The sequence below is a fragment of the Suillus clintonianus genome, assembly GCF_016758775.1.
Source record: "Suillus clintonianus strain FC179 chromosome Unknown DEU56scaffold_61, whole genome shotgun sequence".
NCBI lineage: Eukaryota > Fungi > Basidiomycota > Agaricomycetes > Boletales > Suillaceae > Suillus > Suillus clintonianus.
This window is the reverse complement of record NW_024539285.1, coordinates 89,228-103,198: the sequence shown is the minus strand read 5'-3', so window position 1 is coordinate 103,198 and position 13,971 is coordinate 89,228. Positions and strand designations below refer to the sequence as shown.

Here is a 13,971-nt window from a genome sequence, read left to right as displayed (position 1 = left end):
GCGCGCTTCATCACTTTCACTCCTGTCGTCAGCATGGATAATGTCATGGACCCAGAGCTTGCAGCTGAGATGGTTAAGCTTCTGGGGCAGGAATTAAAGGTTGTCCGCAGCCAACTCCGTGAAGCTGAACAGGTAAAATGAGTCGAATTATTAGGAGCATCATGATAGCTTATACCCAAGACCCTCTAGAGAACCGGTACTCCTGCCAGCGATGCTATGTCAACTGGTCTTCAATCACAGCGCGAGGAAGCCCTTCGGGCAGAGATATTTGCACTGAAGGCTGAGAATTCTAGCCTTCGAGCGAACATTTCAAGTCTCCAGGATCAGACAACGAACGTTTCAGTCAAGATGGAGGGCGATCACTCTGGTCTTGTAGCACAATACTCTGCGGTATTTAACTCGTGGCTGGACATCTGTTCTTCGTATCTTATCGTGATCAACAGTCGATGGACGCAATTCAGAAGGAACTGGCTGACGCTATCAGGGATAAAAACTTGGCAACCTTGGACAAGGTACATTGGGACCAGACATGTCACAGTACTTTTCAAACTTCTACCCCACTAGGAGAAGGCAGATGAACAACTCCAAGAGTTAAGTAGTGTTCGTGAAAAATATCGGAAGCTTAAAGCGAGCAAACGAGAGTGCCAAGAGGTATTCTCACATGTATGTTATTGGTTGACGCCTGAAACGTCTCCACAGGTCATCGATGAACTGCGTAGCCAGCTTGAACTCTGTATAGAAGAACGAGAGAAATCGGCGTCAGAAGGAAAAGTACTGTAAGCAGAACTTGATTTTTTGTGACGACCTCTCGTAGCGAAATGATATGCAGCAAGTCCGACCCAGCTTCATTTTTTCGCAACACGGAGTATCCGGATGTCGGTGACCAACCGAATAGCAGCGACATCCCCGTATACTCTCCCACCTTGTCCATGGGCATTCCCAGGGTTCGCGATAGTCTTTGCTCTTAGGTTGTTACTGATATATTTGCCGACAGACAGCTCGATCTCATTGGTTTGTCACTTCACTCGCAAGATCTGCGGCATTCTGACTGACAAATCACAGCCGCTGTGACGGCACCCTCCGTTTGGAGAAGGATGTTTTTATGTTCGCCCGCGCAGGAATCGCCCTAGGTCTTATCTTCAGACCAATGTATCAATACAATCCCCAAAAGAACAACGGCGCATGGGGCCGACTGCGTCCGGATATTGAACCTGGTCAAAAGAAAGATTTATGTTATTACGACGGCCACGGCTGGAAGTATCTTGGCACCTATGAACGAACAGGCGAATCATTCCTCCTTTCACCGGATCACACGAAGAAGCTGAGCTTTCCGGTAGGCTGCTATCCATTCAAAAACCAACCATGACTGAAAGAGTTCAAAGAGGGTTGAAGCGTTGGCTAAGGAAACTGTCTTATTCCGAGACCTTGTTTCGCCTTCGCAGATGCGAATGGTGGAGAAGATGTTTTGGGAGGGACTGCTCCAAGTCGAAATGTTTGGTATCCGACGTGTCGCATACGACCAGGAATTCGCTAGACAACTCTTCGAAAGGCGCAAGGACCTTCCCAAAAGCGTGAAGGATGCCACTTCTACAAGTATCAAGCGGAAAAGAGGCGACGAGACTGATGAAACGCACGAAGACCGTCAACCAAAGGCTTCAAAATCTGGTACCAAGGAGGGTTGAGGGTAACGGTCTATGGAACACATTGGATAGGCAAGTGTGCTTTAGGACGGGAATATATGTGTAACAAATTTCTAACCCCTTCACCAACCTCCAGATCCTCGGACCTTTGTATCAAGACACTTTCGCAAGTACCTTGGTACCACAGGCACTTCTGTGCTTGGTACACATCCAACTTCCTGTTTAAAGAAGGGTATCACTGCAACCTGCTCGATTGCAATAAATAGGTCTTCGAGAATTCCATGAAGCCTTCGACCTGTTAGTTCGATGGCGGGCTCTGAATTGATTTCCAGAAGTTTAACTTGAAACATTCGCGAGTTGTCTAATGAATCGAGGCCGGTTGGGTCATAAGAAACCAGAAAGTCAACTCCATACAATTCGAATGCATTCGGAAGCGGCTGAGAACAAGACTTGAAAACGAGGCAGAGGTTCAGCAGCGAATGACCCTTACCTGGAAGTGTATAGGCATTTCTACAGCGGCCTTAAACGTTTCTGCGAGAACGGCGCCCATTTGGACCTTTATATTCTCAATATCTTCGGAAGTAAATAACGCTTCACTATCCACATCATGTCCAGACAGGATATGACATCCTGAGAGTTCATCAAGTAGATAGACGCCTTCCTCGCCTCGATCAATCTGCAGCGAGGTGTTCGTAAGATGAGGTGTCAAATCGATGTTCCCGGGAGCAGCATCGTTGTCATCCTCCCGTTTCGTCGGACTGACATACGGAACAGCAGCGAATAGAGCAAGAACACGGTCGTACATGAATAGTTGCAAAGCTCCTGATGCAACAAAGTACGCCCGTAGATGGAACTGTCCGTCAGCGTCATAAAAGGCTGACGAGGAAAGGATAGAGTGGATTGACTTTATGTCCGCGCAAGTTTTCAAGTGGCTTTAACACAGAGCCAGAAGGAGACTTTTCGTTGGGGTCCAGGAGTAACGGGCTAGGTATGTATTCCTGTGGTCGAACACCGTTCAGCATTACACCGAAAGAAAAGAGTCTATGTTACCTGAATGACAAAATGACGAAGCTGTGATATTATTACAGAGGTGTCATTGGTCTCATCTTCGTCCTCGGAATACTCTTCAAACTCTTCAAATATCTGATATAGCGAGTCCTTGCTGTTGAACAATCTGATACCCATTCCCCGATCTGCCATGCCAGGCTTCAAAATCCACCATTGAGAAGAGCCATCGATTTCATTGCCAAGATCCCAAAGTTGGTCGCTCCACATTTCATCCAGCTCATCCGCGTAAGAGATCTCGAGATCCCATGTCCTTGGCACCGCGTTCTTGAGGACGGAGTCGAGATGTTTGGTCAAATACGAATGAATGCATCGTGCTAAGTAGTGTTTTCGAATGAGAGCCTTTCTGATGGTATAAGAGGACGACAAGACATTGTCAGGATTGCGATGTGTCAGGTCATGGTCGATGGCATCGTAGGTGGACCATTGAAGTAGCTTTGAGCATTCATTGGTGCCAGGAAGGGACGTGATGATTGGGACCGACAGATTTAACAAAGCTCTCTTGACGAGCGACTCGGTCAATGGCGCTGATGGCCAAGAGACAAAGGCAGCAGCCATATTGATAGAGTAAAGTTTGAAGGAGATCTTTCCTTTATCGGACTGTCTATGTAACCGGTTAACAAGAGGACTTCCTGTCAAATTGAAACACGCACACATATGCCAACCAGCGCTTTTTCTGAAGTCAGCGAGCTTGCCCTCAACGCCCATCCGATATGGGAAACAACTATATCTTCTCCCTCACCCCGACTTTTACTCAGGGCCTCGTGCTAGGTCAACTTTCAATCTTGGTTCTCCTCGCACTTGTCCTCAAATATCTGTTTTTCGTCTCCCCCGAAAGTGAAAAGGAAACCGGCCCATTCCATCCTCTGTCAAATTCAAACCCTTCGTGGCATCAGGACGCGGAGGAGGACGACACAGAAAATGCTCAAGAGAACGAGTCAGCGCATTGGTTCAATATACTTGCAAGGCAGGTTTGTTGTCAGACCTTGTGGACGGTTCCCGATCAGTCTCATGCAATATTAGGTCGTAGATGTGTACAGAGCTAAGCTTCAGAACAACCTGACAGGATATGAGGGCATCGAGGTCGCTCGCAGGACAATTGAGGACCATGCGAATGAGATGCGTCCCCGCGGTTTTCTTGCAAGTCTATTACGCCTGCATCGTCTCTGTCCATAACTCACAACTACAATAGGACCATATCACGGTACATTCCGTGGACCTAGGAATGTCCGCACCCAAATTGTCCAATGCACGGGTCGTGAATGACAACAGGGACTCCTCTCTAACGGTTCGTTTTCATGCCCTTCTTGCACAGAACTCTTTCACCAGGTCAGACAGACGATTGAATTTGACATGTCATATACGGACACCATTTCCGTCTCACTGTCTACGTCCTATTTGTTCAACTACCCGATGTCTTCGTTTGCTCGGCTGCCTGTATCACTCACGATATCTTTATCTCTCTTCGAGTCAAAAGTGAGTGATTACCAGATTTTGTTTTTTGGAACAGGGAGTCATGTCATGTTCTATAGGTTACCCTGGTTCCACCATCCCCTGCATCAGCAGCCCCTGTTTTGACCATATCGTTGCCGCAAGACTTTACTCTTAACCTTAAGACAACATCACTCATGGGCAGTCGAGCGATGCTCAGGGATGTGCCCAAACTTCATGAGTTGATTGAGTATCAGGTCAGGAAAGTGCTAGCCCTCCGAGGAACATGGAAAGTCGTCCTGCCTGGTGTAGGAAGCTTAGCTACTGCTCAACATGAAGTGGAAAAGGAACAGGCTGCTTGCAATAAGCAGGACTGATGGCGCAGGGAATATTTCTTCATGCTACTCTACAACGCATAATCATTTCACTCGTACGTGCGTCATAGATCGCCGTCAATTGTACTTATACCAGCAACCCACTTAATTACCGAGATAAACTCAACGCTGTGCTAGGCTCAGTCGATCCCAAGGTTCACTGAGTGAAGTCTTCGCAGTTCAGGACACAATATCGAAGCTGTCTAGTCGATAGACCTGACAATGCAATGGCGTGACATCGTACCGGCACATACGCCTGCAGGTCTGATAAACGGGAACGGCATGCGAAGTCGAGCAATCGTCAGGGTATAAGTATGGGACCAGCGATTTCGTCCATTCATTCACCCATGCTACCGCTAGCCAGCTTGACTTGTACATTCTCCTTGTCTAATCAATGTGATTCTGGAAATCGCGTCTTCGAAAGACGCGAGTCCGCTCATCTTGCAGGTTCATTTTCCAGGGTCTGGCGCTTTTGTGTTTGCATTTCGTTGATGCAGAGATTAGCGCTGTTTATGCATTGTCGTGTTTTCCTACACGCGTAGGTCTGGAACCTTCGCAGGTTGTGTCTAAAAGCAGATCAGAGGCAAATGCAACGACCGCAGTGAGGAAAATAAAGACATATGGTACATCCAGGATATCAGATCCCCAGTTCGTCTAACCACTGCTCTATTCTCAGGAAAGCATCGCGACCTTCTAAGTTGTCAATTTCAATCAAGTCAACCAACTCATCTTGACCTAACCGACTATGTTTCCTTAGCTGAACCATTTCTGTGGGACAGGCCATAACTGCGACAGGAAACTTGAGTTCGTAGTCAAATTCTCCTAGCGGGGTGGGAAGAATGCTAGGAAACAACGACGTGTTCGATGGTGGAGGGGAAATAAGGAATAGTCCCTGTGCTGGGTGGGAGGAGATATATGCCTGTGCGATCAGAGAAGCGAAGCCTCGCGCGAATATTACAGGTGGAAATGGACTGCCGGAAAGGTGCAAGTTGACTTTGAGCTCTAAAGCCGACAAGATGGGTAATATGTACGCCTCGAATAAAGCAAAGAGCACACCTTCACTCAAACGATCCATGAGATCTTGTGAGCTGGAGCACATTTCGCCGTCACCAGGTAGTCCAAAATCGACTTCAATACAAGTGTGACCTTTCTCCGCGAGCATTGTAGCAAAAATTTGGGGGATGCTATCATGATCGTCGACAATTTTCGTGCAAGGTTCAAGTTGAATATGCAATGGTAGCAGAACAGAATGCTCACTTATTCCGTGTTCCTGAATCCCAATGTGATGCTGAACATAAAACCAAAGGCGTTGGAACCTCTCGCGGTGCTTGCTTGGGTGGGTTCCAGACAGCAAATGTCGATGAATGTCTCACTTGAAACGCAGCTGTGCGAGTTCCTGAACGGAGAAAACGTAGGCCATTGCTCCTGTGCACGGCGAACATGCCAGTTTGAAGGATAGCGCGCGTGGATGTCCCAAACAGTACGGTTATATATGGCGCTGGATCTGTTCAACTATTCTTACACACAATATGCACACATACACAAAGGATTTACATAACACAGAGTCGCGTACCGTTGCCGAGATGTATCAGGATGCTTTGGGATTAGCGTGACTTCCCGTTTTGGTAACACCGCACGACGACAAAATCGAGCTCGCTGTTGAGGACAGCGAGCTCAAATAGTTGCCCAATCCTTCACCCTTTTCACTGGTTCTTTTGAGGGAAAAAAAATCAACTGTAGCTAGTTAAATATGCTATTTTGACCATATATCTTCCAAACTTACAATATTCACCCATTCCTGTCATGTATTTATACTGGGCGCTCTGAGGGGCTTATTATGGGCTCAATTAATGATGTATTCGTTGTATAAATATATTGTAACTTCTACAAAGCCAGAAGTATTCAATTAGAGTCCAGAAAATACCAGAAAAGCGGTCAGGGTGGGGGGAGGAGGAGGTGGGGAAGGAGGGTTGTATTGTCCAAAAGTAAGCATAGTTAACTAGCTACAGTTGATTTTTTTTCCCTCAAAAGAACCAGTGAAAAGGGTGAAGGATTGGGCAACTATTTGAGCTCGCTGTCCTCAACAGCGAGCTCGATTTTGTCGTCGTGCGGTGTTACCAAAACGGGAAGTCACGCTAATCCCAAAGCATCCTGATACATCTCGGCAACGGTACGCGACTCTGTGTTATGTAAATCCTTTGTGTATGTGTGCATGTTGTGTGTAAGAATAGTTGAACAGATCCAGCGCCATAGTTATAAGCAAAAAACGCAGTAAAAGTTCTTCACAAGCTTGAGGTTCACTAGCACTCACTTAGTCTCACTGGCACGAGTCCAATCCGATCTCCTCTATTCAACCTCATCCAGCATCGTGTTTGACGACATTTTCACGACTAATGCCATCGACAAGGACGCGCACGGCAAAAAAAATCGATCGAGGTCCGGATTTGCCCCATGATGCGAATCCTTATTTTTTTTTATTCCTGTTACTGACATGTGCAATATTGTACGACCAGTATCTCGGTTATACGCTCGTTCAAAGAACTACGATATGGACTTGACGCTTGACTATAATATCGAGCTCTTCCCTTTAGTGAATGGGGACAGCTTCGGAATGGCCCTTTGCTTCGTCGCTTTCATGAGATGCGGCAGTGCACCCACCGCAGATGGTGAAGATGACGAAGACAAAGATAGAGACGTATGGATACAAGACGGTAAGGGAAGAAGATGCTTGGAAGAATATTATGACTATATAATGTATGGGAAGGTGCTACCCTGTCTTTCTATCATCCCGGTCCCGGGCTTGAATTTACTCGTTGGTCTTGCAGGTATATAAGTTTGATACCGGATCCTCCGACATTGTGTGAGCTACTTGCGTGTTTGCTGTCGACCGCCTCTCCGAGCTCATCCTTACTCCGTAGCGCGGCCTACGCGTCATTCGGTGGACTTTTGCTATCAATAACTGGCTCATACCGTCACTTGACCAATGTCGTTCTCGGAGATCCTGTGTACGTACTGCTCAGAAAATGATCGTCGCAGATGTTAGTACTGCAAAAACACTTCACTTCTGAAGCTCCCATCGTGATGCATTCAACGCGAAACCAGGTACCGTGGTTTTCCTGATTGAATCAACATATAATTCGGCGGCTGTAAGGACAGCAAAGCTTCTTAGCATCATGTCATAGCAGTCTAAGGACTGATACCGATTCTAGTCTTGTGGGAGTCCCCGCGCCGGTCGTCCTCACGCGCCACGGTCTGATGGGGTTTGTTTTTAAAACTGTTTTATATAAATACGTTACGTTTGTCTACTACGCGACAATTCTACTTTCGCCCGGCACATCATGTTCCCTCTTTCTACGAGAGTGCTCGCTGCAAAGGGTTGTCATCTTTCGGTGCGACCAGGCTGCAACGCAGCCATCCGCAGCTGTAGAGCAAGTTACCATTACTCATCGTCTCCGGGGCGTACCACGCAAGATGATGTTCTTCGCATTGGAAAATTTGTGCTGGGTTCCTTGCTCGCGATGGGGACAAGTTATTATGTCTTTCAGTACCGCGAATACGGGCTAATGTCAATGAGACTGGAGGCTAATGCTACTACCAACCATGCTACATCTAGCAGTGAGTATGAAGAGCTCCCTTCTGTACACCTCCAGAGGAGTGGCCCAGAAGAACTATCTAGTGCAAGTGGTGCAGGAATTACAACTGACGTGTTCGGGAGCTCCTCATCATCAGCGCCCACCTACGGGTCTCCCGAAGACGTTCGGAACGCAATTGAGGAACTACGCGATGCCCTCCCAGGCATGGATTGCGTTCAGACCAGCCCAGATTCCCTCCGGGTGCATGGCTCCTCCGACCATTCGTATCACCCGAGTTGCCCTCATTCGGTTGTAGTCGTGGCACACAGTACAGAGGATGTGGTGAAAGTTGTCAATATCTCTCGCAAATACAAAGTTCCTATCACTGCGTATGGCGGCGCCACGAGTATAGAAGGCCATTTCAACGGTGTGAGCTTCAAGTATCTTTCACTACTTGGGCGATGCTGATGTTCATCAGTTTCCTTCGGGTAGCATATGCCTTGACCTGTCTGCGATGAATAGCATTTTGGAAATCAATGGTGTGCAATGTTTCTGCTTCGTTCCAATACCAACGCTCACGGGACCGGCTATAGAGGCTGATGGTGATCTGCGGTGTCAACCTGGAGCGAAGTGGGAAGACATAAACAATACACTGAAAGACAGGGGCATTCCTCTGTTCTTCCCTGTGCGTACGCTTCTCCATTGCCCGTGAATTCACTTTGAATTTCAACAGCTCGACCCAGGTCCTGGAGCTGTAAGCCTTTCTGCATCTCAAGTTTTCCAAATTTGAATCATGACTGGTTACAGACTATCGGCGGGATGATTGGTACAGGGTGTTCAGGAAGTTGGTACCTTCTTCCGTCGTTCTAGCCCCGCATGTATTAACCCCGACACAGCCAATGCAGTTAGATACGGAACTGCTAAAGCAGAATGGTTTCTTAATATTGTAAGTCCAATCCAAGTCTTCTAAACAACGTTTTGGGATCACACAAGTCGGTATCAGACGGTTGTCCTTCCATCTGGCAAGGTAATCAAGACACGCCGGCGGGCGCGCAAGTCGTCCGCTGGCTTCGATACGACCAAACTCTTCATCGGTGCCGAGGGAACACTTGGAATAGTCACAGAGGGTACATCTGGCATTCAGTATTCGGAACGCCATTCTAATTTCAATATCGTTTTAGCTACATTACGATTGGCTCCTCGAGTACCTACCAAGGTTGCCATGGCACAGTTCCCTGACGTCGAAAAAGCGGTCAGTGCCGTCCAGCAGATCCTTAATACTCCATACGGTTCCCACATACGTCAGTGGCAAGTTATACCTCATTTGATTTTCTGAAACATTCCTTCCAGAATGCGTGGAGCTGTTGGACGATCACAGTGAGTAGACAGATTTCATGTCTTCGACTTTACCTCAAGTACTTTCAGTGATGGCAGCCATTAACACTGCCGGGGTGGTTGATGCTCCTTATCCAGTGCAGGACACTCTCTTCTTTAAGATTCAAGGATCCCCTGAATCTATTCGAGATGCCTCCAATGTCGTCCAAGAGATTGTACAACGTCATGGCAGCACTCGATTTGAATTCGCGGCCACAGAAGAGGAGGCAGGTGAGATGTGGGAAAATCGAAAATATGTATGTAACCTGCGATTGCTTTGGCGTGATATTGTGATAATCATTTAATCCTAGGCTTTTTTCTCAACGTTAGCGACTCACCCTGGTACAAAGGTTTGGACAACCGATGTATGGTTAGTCCTCCCATATTTGATTTAAAATGATGTGTATGACGTGGGTTAATTTACAGCGTACCAGTGTCTCGGCTTCCGCAGCTTGTCTATGAAACCAAAGAGGATCTTGCCAAAGCTGGTTTGAAATCGACTATCGTTGGGCACGTTGGTGATGGTAAGGGCATCGAAATTTATTTTTTCGTGTGTATAATTGAGTTCTGCAGGTAACTTCCACGCGCTTATTTTATTCAAAGACGAAGAAGAACTGCAGAATGTTGGTGCGGCAGTTCACAGATTGGTCCATCGCGCCATCCAGATGGACGGGACATGTAAGTGTCCCATGTATCTCAGATGCGTTGTCTTTAATTATTTTCTCTTCAGGTACGGGCGAACACGGTGTAGGGGTAGGCAAAACAGAGTACCTTGTGGAAGAATTGGGTGAGGACACTGTGGAACTGATGAAAACCGTCAAGAACGCCATCGATCCTCTGAACTTGTTCAATCCTGGAAAGGTGTGTGATCAATTTCCGATGGTTCTGACAGGACGGCGCTGATCGTGTCGCAGTTGTACCCGGAAAATAACAAGATCAAGACACGTAAATGACTTCGATCACTAGCGACGTGAGTTCGCGGACACTCCGAGAACAGCGTACTTAGATAGCCTTCTTGAATTATACACTCCTTATTCACGACCGCTAAACATTTCCTGTGCATCTTACCACTCTTCCTTCGCCCACCCCATCAGGAGTGATCCAAAACTCTTCAAACAGGTTCGTAGTAGGATCGTGATGTGCCAGTGGCTAGAGGGGCATGTCGCACGACAGCGGTGCCAAAACAGATTCAGCACAAATGCAGCACAGCAGTAGTCTTGCTGCTAACTGACTCTTGCAGGACCCAGCCTCCTCACCCATAACACTCGGAGTACTTCACGCATATTCCTTCAAGTTCGAGCCGCTGCACAGACTAATTTTAGTATACTAGCCTTCACCGTTCAATGCCGAAAAGGATCTACGGTACCAAACGTCACACTCCTTCCCAGCGGACATTTCGAGGGTGGGGGTTTCTCCTATACTACTGGAACTTTCGTTTCCACAGCCAAAACTCAGACACTCCAGGTTACTAGATTTAGGTTACAAGAGGGATTGGTGTGGCACCAAACATGTCTTTGACACCATTTTGGGACGCTCGCCTTAACCCGCTCTACGGATTTTGATCTCTAGCCTGAGGTCGGACGATAAAACCCAGACTTTTCAAGATACAGATGTACTGCTACTAGTGACAGCTAGTGACCAGGTGAGTTGACAGCCAGACTGACCTTATTCAGCGCTTATGATCATCCCTGCAGATTGCGCAGGGTAAGTGTGTCCTGTGCAAATCCACATCGATACGGGGCATCGTGATTCGTGAACACCTAACACTTGTATACCACATGGGTCACAACGTTCATTGTCTTCACGCTTGTAACTAATTTATTCATTACAGGTTAGCGCGATGTTGGGCCTCATACCAGCCGTGTCCAGGCCTACTGGTGATAACCTACAGCTGCAGCACGGTACCACACATAACGCTCATGGCCACCTGACAACAACAACCGAGGATTCAAAAGAAAGGATCACGCAAATTGTACGTACCGTTCCAACAGGGTTTAGGCACCACATATCGCTTCCCGTGATACATTTGGGTTTGGCAGCTGCCTGTCACAACTACAATTGTGAGGAAGGGTGACGTGAGACAGGTTTTATGGCCGCCAACAACGTTAGCCAAACTTAGCTTATCAAAGTTCTTGCCTTCGTCAGATCCGGTCCGGGAGCTCCCCACGTCACTCCAACTCCGAGGATCTGCTGCTCTTTGACCTCCTCCGAACTCCAGGGGTTCTTCAAGAGGATGATTAGTGTGAGATGGGGCGTATGGGCCTGACTCGTTGTGACCGCTAGTAACCTACATGAAATGTCGTTAGTATTAATAGTCACGGTCCGATGAGCTCTACTCACGTTTGTGGGGTTAATTGACTGTTCAATTCTGGCGACTGTTATAAATGAAAGCGGTTGACTATTAAAAATGTGGGAGAGTACCTGCTTGTAAGTTCCATTGCGACTTTATATACACTAGTAAATGCATAACGACCCATACTTATACTACTAATCATGATCATCGGGAAGCCCGTGGTAGGTAATTGTGCGATGCGTTCAGCGATGCAGCCACTGAGCAACGCGCCGTGATATAATTCAGCTCTATGGAATAACCTTGCCCGGGTTCATGATATTCAAAGGATCAAAGACTTGCTTGATCTTCCTCATCCAGTCAATGCTGACATCGCTCTTGGAGTAATGCAGCACATCTCTCTTCATTGATCCAATGCCATGCTCCGCAGACACAGAGCCCTTCCGAGCAGCTGAATCCAGATGTTTGTTAACAGCGGCACTGATGAGTTTCTGGGAGAAGTGATACGCACCGACGATTTCATAAATGAAAGGCTCGAGAGCTTCCTCAAGCTCCGGGCGGTATCCATGCTTGGCAATGACGTTCAAGTGCAAGTTTCCTACGAAGATATGAGCACCAAGTCCTTGAGATGGGTTCGTGAGATGGGACTACCGTCACCGACATGGCCATATCCCATGACTTTGGTAATCGCGTGGTCTCCGTAGAGCCCTTTCGAAATCAAGCGCTCCCGAACAGCGTCGACGACTTTTTGGAAGTCGACAAGGGGGACAGAAACATCATACTTGTATGGTTTGCCTTCCTTCTGAACACACTCAGTCAAGCCTTCACGCAGAGCCCATATCGAGTTGAATTGAGTGGGTGACTGGGAAAGAACACCAGTGTTAATCAGGGGTTCATCAGCGGTTAGCAAATTCTCCAGAAGACTGTTGAGTTTCTGAATTGCAAATTATTAGTTCACACGCCGGCCACAAGGGAAAATGACACACTTCTAAATCGTGATCCTGGTTCCCACCGCTGGTTTCGACGAGTACAAAACATTGTGAATCGCCAACTTCATCTGCGCTGAGCAAGGGACCAAGGCCATGCTGCAAACCCATATCGTAAGCGGTGCGGTCGATGTACTCGAAAGCAGACATGATTTCTCCAAGTTGGCGTTTGACCGTCTGGAAGAGTGGTAAAACATTGTCGAAGCGTGGTAATGCCAAGAAAATGTTATTGGTGGCCTGGGGTGCAGGAGGTGTGAGGATGGAGACCCCGGTAACGATACCGAGCGTACCCTCTCCGCCAATGAAGAGTTGCTTGAGGTCGTAACCTATCAGAAGTTAGCCGGAGAGCTTAAATCCTGGGTGGAACTTGAAAAAATTAATTACCGGTGTTATCCTTTCGCAGGGTTGACAACTGGTCCAGGATTGTACCGTCTGGTAGAACTACTTCCAATCCGAGGACGGTGCCATGCAGGGAACCGTAACGTAGGAGTCGGAGACCGCCTGCGTTTGTGGAGATATTACCACCGATTTGACAACTTGAAAAGGTCCGTTGGGTTAATTTACTGGATATGTAGTGTAGCTCTACACACCTTCCCTTTGCACCGAGATCAAGGGGCATTATGTGATTGTGAGGAGCAATATATTCACTCAGTGATTGTAGAATGCACCCAGCATCGGCGACGAGAATACCTGAAATGAAATATAGGGAAGCATTGTAATAAGGTACAGAGTAAATACCGGAGACAGGGTCAAAAGACCGAACATTGTTCATTGCGCCCAAGCTGAGGACAATTTCCTTCTGTAGAGAGATACCACCACCGACCAGGCCGGTATTACCACCTTGGGGGACAATTCCAATTTTACGTTGAGCACAATACTTGACAATTTCGCTGACTTGTTGTGTTGTACGGGGGCGAAGAACTGAGTTTGCTTGTCCGTGGTACTTTCCCATCCAGTCAACATTGTAGGGAGCAAGATCATCTGCGGGGGTGGAGATTGATGGTAAAGTTGATAGTATGGACGTGGGTGCGAGGATACTGGAGAAGTGTGCGAGATCCTCTTCGCTGACGGAGTTTAGGTGAGAAAACGAAGGAATATTATGAGCCCATCTACGAGCTTGAAACGCTAGACGGGTAGAATGGCGCAGACGAAGCATAGTGTTAGCGTCAACGAAAACGAACTGAACAGTCTTGAATGTTATGCTCTGCCGCGAAGTGAAGCTAGCTTAAAGGACCGCCG

The 13,971-nt window shown here is 47.4% G+C and overlaps 7 protein-coding genes across 7 annotated transcripts; 4 read left to right on the top strand and 3 right to left on the bottom strand.

Moving 5' to 3' along the window:
* Positions 1-33: 33 nt before the first annotated feature.
* On the top strand, positions 34-1,682 carry DEU56DRAFT_914947 (uncharacterized protein; the record flags this gene model as incomplete). The annotated part of the gene is made up of 9 exons (XM_041357685.1): positions 34-132; positions 190-390; positions 444-512; positions 565-651; positions 700-776; positions 830-944; positions 995-1,011; positions 1,063-1,333; positions 1,383-1,682. The coding sequence occupies 9 exons, from the start codon at positions 34-36 to the stop codon at positions 1,680-1,682; spliced, it is 1,236 nt and encodes a 411-aa protein (XP_041206114.1).
* Positions 1,383-3,311, bottom strand: DEU56DRAFT_488402 (tubulin-tyrosine ligase family-domain-containing protein). The gene is made up of 4 exons (XM_041346460.1): positions 2,691-3,311; positions 2,546-2,638; positions 2,131-2,493; positions 1,383-2,077 (listed from the first exon to the last, which is right to left on the bottom strand). The coding sequence occupies exons 1-4, from the start codon at positions 3,261-3,263 to the stop codon at positions 1,763-1,765; spliced, it is 1,344 nt and encodes a 447-aa protein (XP_041206113.1). The 5' UTR covers positions 3,264-3,311; the 3' UTR covers positions 1,383-1,762.
* A 2-nt stretch (positions 3,312-3,313) lies between these two features.
* DEU56DRAFT_816235 (maintenance of mitochondrial morphology protein 1) lies at positions 3,314-4,701 on the top strand. Its single transcript, XM_041353830.1, has 5 exons — positions 3,314-3,676; positions 3,729-3,845; positions 3,898-3,993; positions 4,044-4,181; positions 4,238-4,701. The coding sequence occupies exons 1-5, from the start codon at positions 3,419-3,421 to the stop codon at positions 4,511-4,513; spliced, it is 885 nt and encodes a 294-aa protein (XP_041206112.1). The 5' UTR covers positions 3,314-3,418; the 3' UTR covers positions 4,514-4,701.
* A 140-nt stretch (positions 4,702-4,841) lies between these two features.
* DEU56DRAFT_816233 (uncharacterized protein) lies at positions 4,842-6,035 on the bottom strand. The gene is made up of 3 exons (XM_041353829.1): positions 5,768-6,035; positions 5,567-5,694; positions 4,842-5,512 (listed from the first exon to the last, which is right to left on the bottom strand). The coding sequence occupies exons 1-3, from the start codon at positions 5,950-5,952 to the stop codon at positions 5,148-5,150; spliced, it is 678 nt and encodes a 225-aa protein (XP_041206111.1). The 5' UTR covers positions 5,953-6,035; the 3' UTR covers positions 4,842-5,147.
* Positions 6,036-6,749: 714 nt separating this feature from the next.
* On the top strand, positions 6,750-7,368 carry DEU56DRAFT_816231 (uncharacterized protein). The gene has a single exon (XM_041353828.1). The coding sequence runs from the start codon at positions 7,002-7,004 to the stop codon at positions 7,341-7,343; it is 342 nt and encodes a 113-aa protein (XP_041206110.1). The 5' UTR covers positions 6,750-7,001; the 3' UTR covers positions 7,344-7,368.
* Positions 7,369-7,767: 399 nt separating this feature from the next.
* On the top strand, positions 7,768-10,575 carry DEU56DRAFT_890340 (D-lactate dehydrogenase cytochrome oxidoreductase). The gene is made up of 15 exons (XM_041356280.1): positions 7,768-8,511; positions 8,561-8,621; positions 8,676-8,767; positions 8,816-8,836; positions 8,890-8,926; positions 8,979-9,028; positions 9,086-9,209; positions 9,264-9,383; positions 9,433-9,459; positions 9,508-9,713; positions 9,768-9,826; positions 9,883-9,980; positions 10,030-10,134; positions 10,187-10,317; positions 10,371-10,575. Exons 1-15 carry the CDS (start codon positions 7,849-7,851, stop codon positions 10,407-10,409), a joined length of 1,833 nt encoding a protein of 610 aa, XP_041206109.1. The 5' UTR covers positions 7,768-7,848; the 3' UTR covers positions 10,410-10,575.
* A 1,263-nt stretch (positions 10,576-11,838) lies between these two features.
* On the bottom strand, positions 11,839-13,970 carry DEU56DRAFT_816224 (uncharacterized protein). Its single transcript, XM_041353827.1, has 7 exons — positions 13,471-13,970; positions 13,323-13,422; positions 13,117-13,268; positions 12,733-13,058; positions 12,398-12,680; positions 12,258-12,344; positions 11,839-12,197 (listed from the first exon to the last, which is right to left on the bottom strand). Exons 1-7 carry the CDS (start codon positions 13,886-13,888, stop codon positions 12,037-12,039), a joined length of 1,527 nt encoding a protein of 508 aa, XP_041206108.1. The 5' UTR covers positions 13,889-13,970; the 3' UTR covers positions 11,839-12,036.
* Position 13,971: the final 1 nt, after the last annotated feature.